At 39.6% G+C, this 16,374-nt stretch overlaps 1 protein-coding gene across 1 annotated transcript; it reads left to right on the forward strand.

The window, feature by feature from the left end:
• The first annotated feature begins 7,816 nt into the window (after positions 1-7,816).
• Positions 7,817-11,429, forward strand: LOC101169970 (free fatty acid receptor 2-like). The gene is made up of 2 exons (XM_020710323.3): positions 7,817-9,164; positions 9,731-11,429. The coding sequence occupies exon 2, from the start codon at positions 9,982-9,984 to the stop codon at positions 11,011-11,013; it is 1,032 nt and encodes a 343-aa protein (XP_020565982.1). The 5' UTR covers positions 7,817-9,164; positions 9,731-9,981; the 3' UTR covers positions 11,014-11,429.
• The last annotated feature ends 4,945 nt before the right edge of the window (positions 11,430-16,374 follow it).

The following is a 16,374-nucleotide window of genomic DNA, read 5'->3' on the forward strand; positions in this document are numbered from 1 at the left end:
CTGCATCATGTCCAAATCAAGTGGCTTCGCAAAAACTGCTCATTTATTCCACCCCTCCTTTGATGGCCAGAATGTTTGCCGGCTGAACATATTTCTGCTTGCTGTGTGTATAGTGCTAATTATTCATGGTGCCTGTGTACACCGGGACGTGTTGACTCTCCTTAGATAAATCTGCTCCTTTGGTTTGTTGTGAAGGTGCAGAGTGTGTTTGGATCTGGGCTCCATTCATCTCCCAATCCCCCTTGCACCCACTTTTACGTCACATCTGATGAACAGTCCTGCTGCTCACTATTGGAGACACTTCACGGTAGTCTAGCACTGTAATGAGGGGAGATGGAGTGCGTTTGAGTACCCGTACCAGGATAGGTTAAAGCACTGACTACAAGTTGCAGATGAAAGCACTCCATTTCATAAATCACTTCATAAAGTTGGAAAGTGTTTTTAAAAAAAAGGAGGGCTCTGCATATTCGTCTTTGCCTGCTGTCTCTGCTTTGAAGTGTGTTGTTTATGGCTGAAACAACGCAAATAAAATTGCAGGACATTTTGTAGTGTAAAACACAACCCAGTAAACTCTCTAAAGCTGATGTGGCACCTTCCTTGAGACAATTTACATGCAAATCTGCCTGTGTTGCCTTAGTGCACTGATTTACTCTGATTTACTGTGACCGCATGAGCAATTGTAAATATTTACACATCCCTTTGGAGGCATAAATTAAAGGAAAACAATTTTAGTGTTGTGTATGCATATAGAACTTTTGCATTGATGAATAGTGGTTTTTTTTATTTCAAACTGAAAGCCTTTCTGATGAGTCTTTAAAGATGATTTAGCAGGAAGCTGCAAGAAAAACTACTGTAATACTGAAAGATGTCCTAAATAATCCAAACTTCCTTTGAAGCAACATTTTCATTGCATTTTATATTTCTAACAGGAGTTGCTTCTTTAAATTCCAAACAGAACTTAGATTAATGTTTCATTTTCTTCTTTTGGTGGTTTTTAGCCACAAGAGGGCAAAAAGCAACAAACTCATTAACACAAAATTTTAATAAAAGATTTCATTTTAGGTAGATGTTACAAATGTAAACATTTATGTCTAAACTTTGCAAACTTGATAAGTGAACAAACTTATACTTTAACTTCATTGTAAAGTTAAAGTAAGATCCCCTTTTAAATTCTAGTCTTAAATGCATCAAGCATCACCTCAAAATGTCCTTGGAGCAGAAGCCCAGATAGTTCATAGACAATGGTGTCTTTGTGGAAGTGTCCAGACTGTAAATCATCACCCAAAAGCACAGAGTCGCAGCACAGACTCCACACTTCCTCACCCACAAGAGGGAGCCAGGGGAGAGGGATTTTACCAACTGATCACTTTCCTCATTTTTATTTTTTTAATTTTTCATCATTTGTGTTTTTTCAATGTTCTTGGCCATCTGTGCTGCTCTGATATTGAGGTAAAATTAAAATGCGTGGTACAAGCAAAGTTATTTCTGTCCATTTAGGAATAATAATCCAAGAGACAACCAACAAGAGAAGCCTTATCTGTCACAAACTTGTGCTGTTTAGACATTAAAAGGTGAAACCCAGCCTTCAGGAACACAATTCAAACAGCTCTATCAAAGACTTTTATTTTCTTGTTCTAATCATTTCTTAGATCATTTTAAATATTCATGTCAAGTTTAATATGCTGTTTTTTTTACAAATAAATACTGGCATATTTGTTTATATTCTGAGATAAGGTGCAGAAATGCAACCTTTTCATGTTGTTTTAACTGATTTGACATTTTCGGTCCAGTTAAAATGCTAAATTTAAAGTTTGTGATCTAATTACCTTTGCAAACATACCAATAATGTGCTTGACAGAAATGTTTGTACACAGCCGATAAATAAAAGGAAATTGCATAGAAACAAAGTTCACACCTAATGGGGAAGTCAAAGAAGCAGCGCCTCTTAGTCTAAAAACTGCAACAGTAGAGATGAAGTGTGAAAAGGGGGAAAGCCAATTCCTCGAAGAAGGAAGCAAAAGGTTTCTTTTTGCATGTAAACCATGATGCTCAACATGATTGAAGCATTAAGTGGAACAAATATAGAAGTGACAAAAAAAACCCATCAACATAACTCTAGGATGCAGCATCAGTCACATTCTCTAAGAGATTGCTATCCAGCTGGGTTTTGTAAACATGACTTTTTGCTGCAAACACTTGCTGTTTATAGCCGGTTTCTCAGTTCATGTGTTGCCTCTTCATCCAACTCTCACCTATTGCCTCCTGACATAAAGGACTCATTTTATCAGTGTGATGCAGGTTCAGCGTGCTTCCAACTTTTTTAAGATAGATTTTGCTGTCAAAGTGAAAAGTTCATAGCAAAACTGAGGGGACGTTAAACTTGAATTTTTAGAGAAAGTTCAAAGTGTAGACTGCTGCAGATGTAAATTAAATTTAAAGAGCAAATGTAAAGTGAAACAAATGAAACTGGTCAAGCAGGAAGTAATGGTTTTTGCATCTGAGTTGGCTAGACTTGCTTTAAAGTCTCGATTTCTGGGAAAATGTATCTCCTGCTGTGTCACTACTGATAAGCTGGAAACCACACAAGCCTTTGACCAAGAGTCCCAGCATACCTGCTGTCAGGGTCATGGGATGACTGGTGGAGATCCATATAAAAACAGTTTTATTTCTCTTTGTTTGCTCTCCACGTGCTGTTGGTCATTATAGGTAGGAAGGGTAAAGCTCAGTCAGTTTGTTTTATCTACTAGTTCAGGAAATGCTCCACTCCTTTGGCCACCTGGGTGAGGCTGAGCGCAAGACAGAGCCTGATTAAACAAGCGGGTCACTCCATGTCCTACAGCACAAGTCGAGCCTGCAGTGAAGACCCACATACCTTCAAGGCTGTCGGCCTTTGAAAAGCTTCTAATACCCAGCAGGATTGAAGGTTTGCTTTTTGTTTCCTGCACCTTAACATCACCAGCTGTACCTTAACATCACCAGCTGTTGAGAATTTTTGTTTCTGTACAAGCAGAAAAACATCAGTTAAACTGATGTCTGGACCATCCAACAAATCCTGCACACACAATCAACAAGATTATAAAAGATACTATACTAAAGACTGGGTAGCTGCAGAGTTTATTGAATAAAACAAACTGAGCTCATTTATCACACTCCAGTTTACTTTAAACACCGTTCTAACTACCTTTAAAATATCAGCCCTTTACTACCAGTGTTTATTATTTTGCTCTTCTCTTCACTGTTATTCAAAAGGAATGTGCTGCCTTGCTTTTGTGGGTCAGCAGCTCAGATGTGCCTCTTTTTTTAAAAAACAATTCTAAATATATGTGTCACATCCTCTGAAGAAAATAAGGGCTGTTGAAAGGACACGACAACCAAAGTGTGAGAGGAAATTAATCCTGTTGAGGTACATTTATAGTAGGATGTGTGATAAACATATTAACACTTAGATATGACCATAAAGTTCTACATTCATGTATTCAATCATCAATAGAGATACTGGAGTCAACCCAGTTACTGTCGGGGAAAAGCGTGGTGCACCCTGCACAGTAGTCAGGAAATATGCCCACTTTTACATCTAAGGGACAATTTAGTCATTAATCAACCCATGCAGTGTGTTTTTGGACTGATGGAGGAAGAAAACCCACACATGCAGGAGAGGAACTCACAAACTCTACGCAGAAAGAACCCAGCTGGGATTTTACCTAGAACCCTCATGCTGTGAAACAAGTGCACTAACTGCTACATTAACACACAGGCTTAAATTTCTGCAGAAAACCCCCCCACACAATTTGATTTTTTTTAATTAATTATAATACAGTGGAAAACTTGAGTTAACACCTTCATAAATAGTCTTCAGTTTTTTTGACTATAAAAAGACGAAGCTACACAGGCTGTTATATGACTGCTGGAACATTATCAGTTGCTGTCTAAAGTCCTCATTATTTAGAATTTTAGAACCACAACTTTCTTTCATTTTAATTTCTCAGATAACTAATTAGTTTTTCTCCACACTAAGTCATTCACAGGCTGCACAAAACGCTGATGGGGTTTTGTGATTAATTCTGATATTTGAGAATAAACTATCGGGCAGAAAATAGCTGCTAACTCTGGTTGGAGACCTTGTGGGTACCAACATGTTCCTGCTTATTTTTGCTGCATAAAGGAGCCCAGGGAGTCTTGCAATATCTCTGCCTTCAAAATGCCACTGCGGTGCCATGTGACCTCACCTTAAGCAGGCCTTTGGGGGAGTTAAATGTGACATTTACAACGTTTTTTTGGCAGGGTTCCATTTTTTAAAATTGCTCACTATCGTGTACTATTTAGAGGCCTTTGATAAGGACAATGTTTTTCAGAGGGATGTCGAGGGTCTTTTGGGATTGACATTTTGCTGACCTAGAAGAGCACAGTTTGTTCTATCAGTCATCCAATAACAACAGTGGCCCTCAGAACCTAAGGCTTGAGCAACACAATGTTGAATTTATCCTTACTTTTACATCTGAAAGCTGCACATATTGAATATGTTTCTTTTTTTCTACGATTCACAAACAGATCATACCTTCTTGGAACACATGAAAATGTCCCTGGAAGAGGAGACATGTTCTGAGGAGGAAAAACAAGATAGGCGTATAAATACAATTTTCTCACCTTTATTTTATTAAGAAAACAGGCAAAGTAGTTATTAAACGTATAAGTGTGAGGTCACGAGCAGCTGGGTCCCTATGTAAACGCTCTCAAACACATGGCAAACATTCCCCATGGTGATCATTAAAATTTCATCTGATCCTAACATGAAGCCACAGCTGCTGCCCAACTTAAAACGTATTACAGCGGTGTATTCTGTACATTTACTGAACAATTTTCATACTGTGATCAGAGGAGTTAAGCTTAATCAACCTCCAAGAATAAATGTTCCTCCATCTTGCAGCTACGGCTCCAGAAGGGAGGCTCCTTTCATCTCACCAATCACAGCTTGACATAGCCATCGATTCAACTCTATTTTGCCCCCATAATGAGAGGCATTTTAAGGGCTGTGCTTTTTGATCTCCTGAGATATTTTTATCTTCATGATCAGGCTTCTGGTCTGAGGATCAGCAGCTTTTTAAAAACCCGTCCATCCATTTTGGCATGTTTATCTCAGTCAGGTTGCTCATTGAAAGTTAAACTCTCTGTTGGGATTTTGCAGTTTAGACTCCGGATTAAAGGAGATAGAGAAAGTTTTGTGTGGAAGACAGACCCACAAATTGTGGTTGTTAGGGTTTTGTTTGTCCAAATGCTAAATGGTGGTCAGCCCTCTTGTCTCACAGTGAGGAGGCCCTGGTTCAAATCCCATGTGTGTTTTCTCTGGGCACTTTGGTTTCCTCCCATAGTCCAAAAACATGCATCATAGATTAATTGGTGACTATAAATTTCCCCTAGTTGAGAGTGTGTGAATGTGTGGCCCTGACAGTAGCTGGGACCAGTTCTGGAAGCCCAGCAACCCCAAAGAGGATACTGCGGGTTAAGAAAATGAATGGGTGGAAAATGGAGATCTTGTTTGGAATGTTCTTGTCCAAGGTGGAAGAGTTTAAATATCTTGGGGTTTTGTTCACGAGAGAGAGAAGATCAGACCGTGAGATTGAAAGGTGGATTGGAAAGGCATCCGTTGTGGTAAAAAAAAGAGAGGTTAAAAAGCAAAGCTCTCAATTTATCGGTTGATAGTTGTTCCAATACACATGGTAAATGGCGTACACTTATGTAGCGCTTCCTACAAGGCCAAAAGCTCTTTACAGTCACAGACCCATTCACCCAGTCACACACACATTCACACACTGGTGGCGGCTCCGCTGCCAAACACAGGCGCCCGCCTACCACCAGAGGCAAGGTGGGGTTCAGTGTCTTGCCCAAGGACACTTCGACTCATGGGCATGCAAGGCGGGAATCGAACCTGCAATCTTACGATCATGGGTCGACCGCCCTACTGCTGCACCAAGGCCGCACCACGGCTGCCCATCACATCTGTGGTCATGAGTTCTGGGTCATGACAGGAAGAACCCCAAGCCCACTTGACCATACTTAAACATTTACTGTATATTTCACAAACACATACTCATTTTTGCTCACATTCAATCCATTTGAAATGAGCACAAAGCAGAAAAAGTCCATGTCAGAATTGAATTTAAAAAAGTCTCTGAATCAAGCAACAAACGGGTCAAAAAACAATGTTTGAAGTTTTCAAAACTACATAGCAGAGCTCATCACAAAGTTGTGTTTGCTTTTCATGTGGCCTTACTTGATGGCCAATGTTTTCTTTGTTCTTTTGCTCAAAGGGTTTTTATGCATTGTTTGTGCATCATAGTTGGTGACCTCAAAAAACATTGAATCATTTTTTAAGCAGTATATCAGGCTTATAAAATGTCAATGTGGAGCCGTCTTTCCAGGGTTCAGTCTCGGTAAAGCGGAGTTTCATACGATAAGGAGCTCAGAGACAAGTTTGGGTGTGGAGGACCGCTGCAGCCTTTATTTTCCTTTTCATTCACACCCTGAAGTTCATTTGTCACCTTACGTCACGAACCAGTCATCCGAACACCAATGCGGAAGTAAACAGTGTTATATACGCCCCCTCCTCCAGATAAAATGTCCCATTTCAACATAAAACAGTAAAGATGAATGAAAATAGTCTGTTAGATTAGCATTAGAACGTTGAAAATGCCAAAAAGTGCTCCTCCTCAGACGGAAGCGTCACACAAACATAGAGATCTTGTCTTTGGTGGAGGGAAAATGGAGGGAAGTGGACATCTGCAGGGTTACGGGGAACTTCATCAACGGCAGAACAGAGAAGAAGAACACCAAAGAACATCAAAAATATAATTTTTTATCAGTGTCTTTAAATGACTAAAAGAATCCCATCAGACAGTGACTGACAAGGTTTGATTAAGGTTTTGCACTATCCTGTAAATGTGTGAAGGAAATTGTTTTATTATTATCATTGTTTAAATGTATTAGTTTAAATGTGTGTCTAAATGTTAACTCAGATTGACCTTTTTACCTTTTCTGAAAACAGTTGTGTGTAATCTGCTTCTCATCCCAGCAAGGATGAGGGGGTTTTACGGCACACTGTCCTGAGTTGATAAGGAATACTGTTTGAACTTAGAATCCACCAAATGGGTCATTATACGACACCCCCTAATGAACTTTTCTCTTTGTCTTGAAATTGTAAACTCCTTCTTGTGTTCTTAATAAAAGCAGCACGAGGAGAGGCAGAACCTTTGAGAAGGGAAGCGTGGTGGTTGTCTTCTGTCACACTGGCCTCTTCTCCCTTGTGCATGAGAAACTTGATTCTTGTTGTGGTCTGTTGTTTATAATTGTGTTTTTCTTTAACGTCTAGATGCATTTATCTGACAAAATGCCTGAGTTAGGAATAGAAAAAGCTGTCGATGAAAGTATTTATATGGAATTTACGGGCAAACAACACTGGTTGTGGAGATTTGTGGTCCTACACACCTCCTCCTGCAGGTGCAGCACAGTCATGGTTTCAAACCAGTGCTAGACTACACATCAAATTCCATGAGTCCATGTTAAATTCTCAAATGAATACCGTCACATTTAGCAGTTCACATACAGCAGCAAGAGCAGTTCAGAAACTCTGTTCTCAGAAAAAACACTTACTTACTCACACCAGCCAATCCTTACCATGCTGACTTTTGTTATATCATTTACACCTTTACACAGTGTTACATCCTTTACACAAGAAAGCAAACACTATGGAGGCTGACTTTCAGGTCAGAGCACATTTCAGTGGTATTTGGTTTGTCTCAACTAAATTTTGTCTACAAAATGTTGTATAATGTAAAATACAGATTTAGCTCTCAATAAAAAAGATTCTTTTTTTGGGTGGAGGATGGTAAACCACATATTAATCATGAGACAATGTGGGAATTGACCAGGTACTAGGTGAAATGTTGTGTTCCTCTGTGGGTCAGCACTGACTGCCTGGTTTGAACAAGCCCCCAGAGTCCTTCTGTTGGAGAAATGTGCAGAAATCAAACCTCAGAGTAGCAGACAAACCTTCTACCCTCTTATCTACAGCGGCCTGTTTAATGAAGTGAAAGTTAAGATGCTGCTCAGGCACACACTCCACTTGCCCAGGCTTAGGCAAAGATCAATGTTTGAGTTGGGTATGCATTTAAGTCCAGTGCTCTACTGATCCATCAATCTGCCTCAGCGCCCTCATTTTAGTGATTCCTTCTTTATTTTTCTTTCACTGCAGTTAAACTGACCAACAACACAAATTGACTAGTCACTGAAAATAGCAGCAGTAACAAACTAAATAGACTTATCCGGTACAGCACAAACAAAGGGAAGTATAGTCAACCCAGTAGACAGCATTTGGGAAGTGGTGGTACAGGAGATTGGTATCACAAATGTTCTCTGGGACTCTTTCAACATTGGAACTGCTCACGTTTCGCAGCTAAACAGATCCCATCTCCCTCAACTTTGTCATGGTTTATTGCTATTCTTTATTGTCTGACTTAGAAGACTATCCAAAAATCAAGGGTGTGTTTGTCAGCTGGCCCTGCTGCCCATGCCACATGTTTAGTAGAGAGGGATTACTCTGATAACAGGCCATCCCATTTCCGTCAGTCGTGATCAAGAGGTATTCACGGAGAAGCATGTTTTTGTGGATAACTAAGTTTGATTTAATATCTCACAATAAAACAGCCTTGAAGGGACTACAAAAAGAAGGCCAGTAGTTACTAGGGGAACCGTGTTTGGTGATTGTGGCAGATCAACGGTGGCAGTTTCTGTATGTAAATTATCATGTAAATAAGTGGCCGTGACAGATGAAAGCAGGTTGGAGCTGAAAACTGGGGAAATCGAGGAGATCAAACAACACAGCTGGGTAATAACCCCACGTTGACGTGCCAAGAAATGGGCAATGGAGGTAAGCCACAATTACCACTGGAGACTTGTCGCAGAGGAGAGTATTTGTTAACCAAAAAAACCACCACTGCAGATAGAGGGGAAGTCTTAAACTTGTCAGCGGTACATTTTTGGTTTCATCACAGTCTCTCGGAAGACAAAAAAACAAAAAAACAACACTTCTGCTTGGTGAGTTGACTATAAAAAGTGAGACACCGTCTTACTCACACCGTCTTACTCACCTGACACAGATCGCTACATGACAGGTAGGAACTCATTTTTCCTTTGTAACACTCTAAACTGTTTAAATAAAAACTAACTTTATTTATTTTTTTATTCTCTTTTATTATCCTCATATTCATATTTAATAGTGACATAGGGAACAGGTAAAAATAGCAAAATACAGTTTTGCCATGAAGCTCAAAACACTAATTTCCCCAGTGCATTTCTCTAATTAGGTTTATTAGGGTTATAGTTTTCTACTATATATCCAACATTTAGTCATATAGTGTGAACAAGGCCTGGAAGTTAATGATAACATCACAGGACATTAGACATTATCATTACACCAGGACCACAGAATTAGGTTTGTATACAAACTCATTTGTAGATATCAGTACATTTACTCATCATTGTGAAAGGATATACAACCTCAATAAACTGTGAAACATAGATAAGGAGAAATTAAGAAAGACTAAAGGCAAAAAAAAATATAGTTTTGCATAATCTTGTTGCTAAATAGTCATTATAAGAAATTTTCAGAAATGCACATTTGACCCTACAATGGACTGTATTTAACTTGATTTTTTCTCATTTCCTCTTATCTGCACAGCTCAAAGCCCCAGAGAAAATAATGGGCTCTGTTTATTGGTGAGGACAAGGAAACCGTGCTGCCTCATCCAGTTTGTTCCAGGCCACTGACCCAATAAGATGCCTTCAGGTCCTGTAGCTTAGCCTGTTCAACAGATCAAACTCCCCTTGTGCTGCAGGCTTTTTGGTTCCAGCAGCAAAAGATTATAAAAAGACGATTTTCAGTTTATTTCATTAATTTTTGACTGATCTGAGGCAAAAACCGAGGTCAACATGCATGCTTGCCAGACTGGGCTGTGCCTCCCCGTCTACATTGTTACCTTTGTGCTGGGCTTCCCAGCAAACGTCCTGGCCTTCTACACCTTCTGCAAGAAGGTGAGGCAGAAGCCCAAACCAATAGACATACTGCTCCTCAACCTGACCATCTCTGACCTCCTCTTCCTCCTCTTCCTGCCATTCAAGATGCAGGAAGTGATGAACGACATGGTGTGGAACATAGCCTACGCACTTTGCCCATTGTCTGGCTTTGTCTTCTACATGACCATCTACACCAGCACCTTCTTCCTCACTGCTGTCAGTGTGGAGCGCTACCTGGGTGTAGCCTTCCCCATTCAACACTCCTTGAGGCGCCGGCCAGTGTACGCTGTGGCTGCCAGCATCTTCTGCTGGATTTTCTCTTTCCTTCACCTGAGTATTGTCTTTATTGTCCCGTTTATTGGACAGGATGATTCCCTGAAGGAAAAGAAGGTGTGTTATAAAAACTTTACGGAGGCTCAACTGCAGGTCCTCCTTCCCGTCCGCCTCGAGATCTGCATTGTGCTTTTCTGCATACCTTTCCTCATTAGCAGTTTCTGCTACATCAACTTCATCAGGATTCTGTCTAAGCTTCAGCACATTGACCGGCGCCGGCGCCTGCGGGCCATTGGCATGGCTTTGGGAACACTGGTGGTGTTTGCATTATGTTTTGGACCATTGAACGTCTCACACATAATTGGATACATCACAAATGAAAGTCCTGCTTGGAGAGACAAAGCCTTACTGTGCAGTACCTTCAACGCATGCCTGGACCCTTTTATTTTCTACTTTTCCTCATCCGCTGTAAGAGGAACTGTTGGTAAAGTGGTGGAAGGAGTTAAACACTCTCTAAGCAGGTGCATGTCCTGTCACATGTTCCAAGCCTCGCAGCGGGGAATTAACAGGACTACACAAGATAAGAAACTCAAACAAAGTGAGACCAATTTATCTGAGCTGACTGGAAGGGAGCTTCACAATTCCCTTGCATTCAGCTCAGATAGAATTAGATAATAATGTCACGATTGCATTTTTATACTCGAGAAAATGACTTGGCAGCGCACACTGCAGCATGTTTCTGCTTGACTCAGATGAACTTCCTGTTTCAGAAAGCTCCACCTGAGCAAGCATAATCACTTTTCTGATGGAGTGCTGTGCACAAACCTGCAGAGACTAGCCATTTTGAACTGTAATCTAATACAGAGAAAGCATTTTTGCAAAGTGGAAGGATTTCCAAAGTTCTTTGATGCAACAAGGTGTGGTGGAGATGTAAACTAGAGATGACAACAAAACAACACCCAACAACAGCTAAAGATCCTATCTCCTCACAATGAGAGACAAAACTTTCTTGCCAGCTTTCATCATGAACCGGATGTTTGTTTGCAGCAACCTGCTTAATATATGACAAGCAGGATTTCTTTAGCCTGTAATGCTCAGCACAGCACTTTCATTATTTGGTGTTTCTCTTTCTGACAGGTTTGTTTCTGTCCTCATGCAGACTGGGGTTTGTTCAACAGAACCATATTTATAGAAAATATTCTGCTTGTGTGAAAAGTTTGTGTATGTCCGGGATGTAATACATGAAAAAAATAAAAAATATATATACACTCCCACAATGTCAACAGATATCCAATAGAATTTAGTACAACTTGTTTAGAAAATGTTACAAGCAAAACTGTCTGAGCCTCCATGAGCAAGCAAAAAAAGTTTCCAATCAGCATCATTATCATTAATAGTATCATTGTGTGTAAATAAAAAAAAAAAGTTTCATGTTTTGTACAGAATGTGTTTAATGTATCATGACAACCTCATAATAAAGACTATTTTTACTTCATGAGAATCAGAATTCTGACTGAGCAAAAGATTATCTGTTTTCCATCATTCCACAAACACCACCACCTGTTAATTGGTAGCTCGTGGTTTTTGCTCTTGGCATTGTAGGTCATCTAAGATGCACTTTCTTCAACATGGGAATCAAGATCTCACCCACATGCTGCAAAGATAAACAATGCCATCACCCAAGCAAGCGCTGGTATCATCTTTAATCCTTTTATGTGAGGATTAGAGGGTGAGCTAATAACTCTGTTTGACAGGTGTATGAGAAAGGAAAGAAGCATTTTATTTTGAGTCAGGGTGAGTGACTAAGACGAGCGGGCTAGAAGCCATCGAAGTAGTGAACAAATCCTCCATCACTCTTGTCAGCACGCTTCGCTGTAAAGTTTTTCCAAGGAAAATTTAGCTTTGATGTGCAAAAACAAGTGACTCAATGTTTAAAAGGACACATGTAGTGATGAGCATATGTACAGTAAAGAAGGCCTTGAAGTGACAGAAATTTCTATAGAAAGGGACAGAAAGAAGAATCTAAGGTTTATTTCTGTATCCCTTGTGCTATCCTAGGCACTTTAACATTGGGAGTAGACAGTGCGCTGAACCTTTTTTCTTTAATGATTTGAGATCTTCACTGGTGTCCATGGATTACATGAAATCTTTCCACCTTTGTCCACCTTTGTCATGGTAGGGAGAACATGTCAATGTAAGGGTGGGGTCATCTAAGATAAGGTTTAAAGTCAGAGTTAGATCAGTAACTGATGAAATCTCTGGACTTAAATGATGTCTTGTCTACTGAGATGAACTGCATTAACAACACTTGGCTTTGTGACCGTATAATGCATAATTTAATTTCCAATTCGATAAAAAGATATTCTTCAATGTTTTTGCAGTTCAAGGTGAGGTCAAATGATCGAATTTTTTGTACTTCAGGACAAATGGAATGGTGAATGGTTTATTTTTGAATTTATGTCTGGAACTTGTTTTTAACACGTTCAACGTTAGCTGCATCAGCTGTGTTAGCATGTTCACAACACCTGTAACTCCCAACTTTGTTTGCAGCACAAAAAAATCTGACTGATACCACTAAAACAAATGATACTGTGACTACAATATGGAGAGATCTTAGGAATGAATAAAGATGTATTGTTGATACAAAAATGTTCATGAAATAGTCCATAGTCATTTGGTGGTAAGGCTCTGGACAGATGACATCTTTATCCAGGTGGGATAAGATTGGACAGTAGATGGATAAACCACATGCTGATGGTGGCTGAGGCCAGTCCACAACATAGAATTGGTCCAGTAACTTATATCTTTATATTTAGAGTCTTTGGCAAACAATTTCAGTATTTGACTCACCTCTTTTTCCAGTCTGCTTTCATCGGAGGAAGATTCATGATTGTAACTACATGAATACAGTATAATCACAGTGAATGCAGAGAATATTCACTAAACTCTCAAATTTAATGACAAACAAGCCCAAGTTTTAAGGGGAATACATCAAACATAATGTATATAAGTCTTCTCAGTTTAAATAGGTCACCCCTGGGTTAGATGTTTGTTGCATGATCATTTAAGATTTACAACTCAGCTTGAACTACTGAGGTATGTCTGGAAGGAACTTCCAGTTAAAATGTTGTTATTCGTTGAAGCTGAAACTTGAACTTTAAGAAACATGGGAATCTATTCAAGTCTTTAAATTAATTCTGTTTTGGATTCTAGGTCACTGTTAGAAGAAGTAGATGCAGTTTTGGTACTGAGATATTTGCTCCTGTTGAAGCAGAGACTCACAGAGCCGACAGCATTGCAAAAAACAGCAGGTGTCAGAATATTTAGGGCAATGTGTTGCAATGATAAAATATAGGTGCGTGCCACGACGCCAGAAACAAGAGCGAAGACAATGGAAAGGTTCAAGCCCTTTTATTTTAAATTGTCAGACCAAAGCAGCGGCACTGCAACCAAAAGATGAGGACATACAATAATGTGATATACAGAAATATATTGAAAGAAACAGGTGAAACATTAAACACGCTATATATATATATATGAATCTGAAAACAAACACATACCATAAACAGCAACCCCACGACACACTGCAAAACCGGAAACGGCCAAATGGTACATCCCACACACACACCTGTTCTCCTTATATACCGCATCACGCCCCAAAACCAAATCCCCATTGGTCGCACATTGTTTTTCTAATATTTAGTCTAAATGAAGGAGGCAGATACATCGGTTGTCAGTGTTGAGTGGTCACATCCCAACCCCCCCATGAGCTTCCAAGGCCTGCTTTTTTGTTGTGAGAATAAATCCACTGAAGAGATGCACTTCCAGGCTCTGGTTGTCCATCACCAGAAAATACTTTGATCTGCAGGAATGGAGGTCACCAACCAATCTGAACACAGCAGGGCTCCGTCAGCTGGGGGCTCAACCATGCTGCTGCGATGGCTGCTTGCAAGAAGGGTGCAACTGTCGAGCTTGAAGGTGAGCTTACATTGGTGGAAACCTCCAGTTAGACAGGGGGGTGCAGGGAGCAGTCTGTGGGATGAAGGCTTTGGAAGTAGATCATTGGAACAAAGGATGAAAAGTGTCTTTAGGTTGTTAAAAAAAACTGATTAGGAAAAGGGTAAAAATAATCTGATTACAAGAAAAAATAAATTGATTAAAATAAAAACTAAGGCAATTCTTTAAGACCCACCTCAATAAAAATTAACATGTTATCGTAGCATTTTTCTTAAGCTAAAAATTACACAGCGTGTGGAAGTCACTCTTTTTGGCATGGTAAACCAGTGTGTTCAGGTGAAGAACGTGGTGAAGAAGTCACCTCAGACCCTCTCCAACATCTGCCTCAAGATCAATGTGAAGCTGGGAGGGATAAACAACATTCTGGTGCCTCACCAATGGTGGGTTACATTTTTTTTATCCATTCATTTTCTAGTGTTTAATAGAATCATTAATTATTAATCACAAATGAAATTTTGACCTTAATCAACAGAAAAATGCCACAAGGACTTTTGTTTTTAGTTGAAGTTAGTCTTGAAACAGACAAACAAACTACTCACAGGCTGGCAAGAGCAGAATTCTAGTTCTTTTTTTTTTAAGATCATAAGTCATAGCACTGGGCTGGACTGGTAAGCATTTGGACTGGTTCCCCTCTTAACATGGGTAATTACTTCTGATTAAAACATTAGGCCACATCATGAACGGAATGCTCTAGAGTGGCTCTCAAGGCCTCCTGAGTAAAAGTTACCTGGTAATGACCTTATTTTCTCCACTCACACTATCACAGCTCTCAGAGGTAATAGGATTTTAATTGGTTGTTTTGAAAAAAACAAAAAAACAGGGAGAATTTCTGCTTATCTGTTTATGACTTTCTTATTATAAAACAAAATGTACTTCTAACATGAATTTTTTAAAAATTTTCTGGTTTTCCTTTTGTTGTGCATGATTTTCTGTGTTTTATTTGTTAAATATTCATTCATTCATTCATTCATTTAGTCATTCATCTTCTTCCGTTTGATCCCTTTGGGGTCACAGGGCTGCTGGAGCCTTTCCCGGCCACTTGTGGGCCACGGCAGGGGACATCCTGGACAGGTCACCAGTCTGTCGCAGTTGTTAAATATTTCTTCACAAATCTCTTTTCTGTCCCAGGTTGGGCACAGTGGAAACATTCCTGCAGGTAATGTTTTTAACATCTTTGTTTAAAATGTTAGCTATTTGAATTTGACTTCAAACATAGTGTTCCTTTGCTTATTGCAGGAGTTATGTTCTAAAAATAACCCGCGATAGGTAAAACCTACGTAGTGGTCTTCTTTATTTTTTTCCCAATTATTACAGATGTTCTAAGGTTGTAAAACTCCTCACTACACACTTTATGCACTATTCTCACTTTTCTCTCTTGTTTAAACTGGGATGAGGGAGGGGAGGAGGCACCCCCACACTGGACTGAGGACCCAAACGCTGCTTTAAAAACAAACAAACAAAACTCAGCACTATTATGCAATATTAAACCAGCCAACTATTTTATTTCCACCCTTTTCAGGCCCCTTTAACGCCCCTGAGATCAGTTCTTTTCTGTTTTTCTTTTACTTGTGACCCCATGGGTGTTTTTTATTCTTGCTTCTTGTTACTTTTCCCCTTCCTTGACGATCTTTCCCAGCAGCCTCCTTTTTTTTAAAATTAATTTTCACCGCATCTGGTACCTCATGTCAGTTGGAGCAGCAGCACTTTTAATTTCTGTCAGAAATAATGTTTAATTTTATTTTTTTTTCTCCCAGGGTCTGATAAAAGAGATGTTAATGTTGATTTGGTGTTTAGTTTCAGACTTCAAGTCCTCCAACTTGCTATTTCATTCTGTTTTTTTATCACTTGTCATGAATTTAACATCTAAAGCCCATGTTCTTTTGAGCACACTGCCACCTGCTGGCTCTGACTTGTAAATGCCATTTATAAAACTTTTCAAAAACCCCTTTGGACCAGATGCCCCATCTGGGTGTTGCAGCTACCTTGTTTAGAGGGGCTCAGGTCTGAGTGGGTTTACAG

This window comes from Oryzias latipes, chromosome 16, assembly GCF_053564925.1.
Source record: "Oryzias latipes strain Hd-rR chromosome 16, Olatipes_Hd-rR_3.1".
NCBI lineage: Eukaryota > Metazoa > Chordata > Actinopteri > Beloniformes > Adrianichthyidae > Oryzias > Oryzias latipes.

What these genes read in the sequence shown, in the direction of transcription:
- LOC101169970 (XM_020710323.3), top strand. Translation starts at nt 9,982, where the DNA reads ATGCATGCTTGCCAGACTGGGCTGTGCCTCCCCGTCTACATTGTTACC.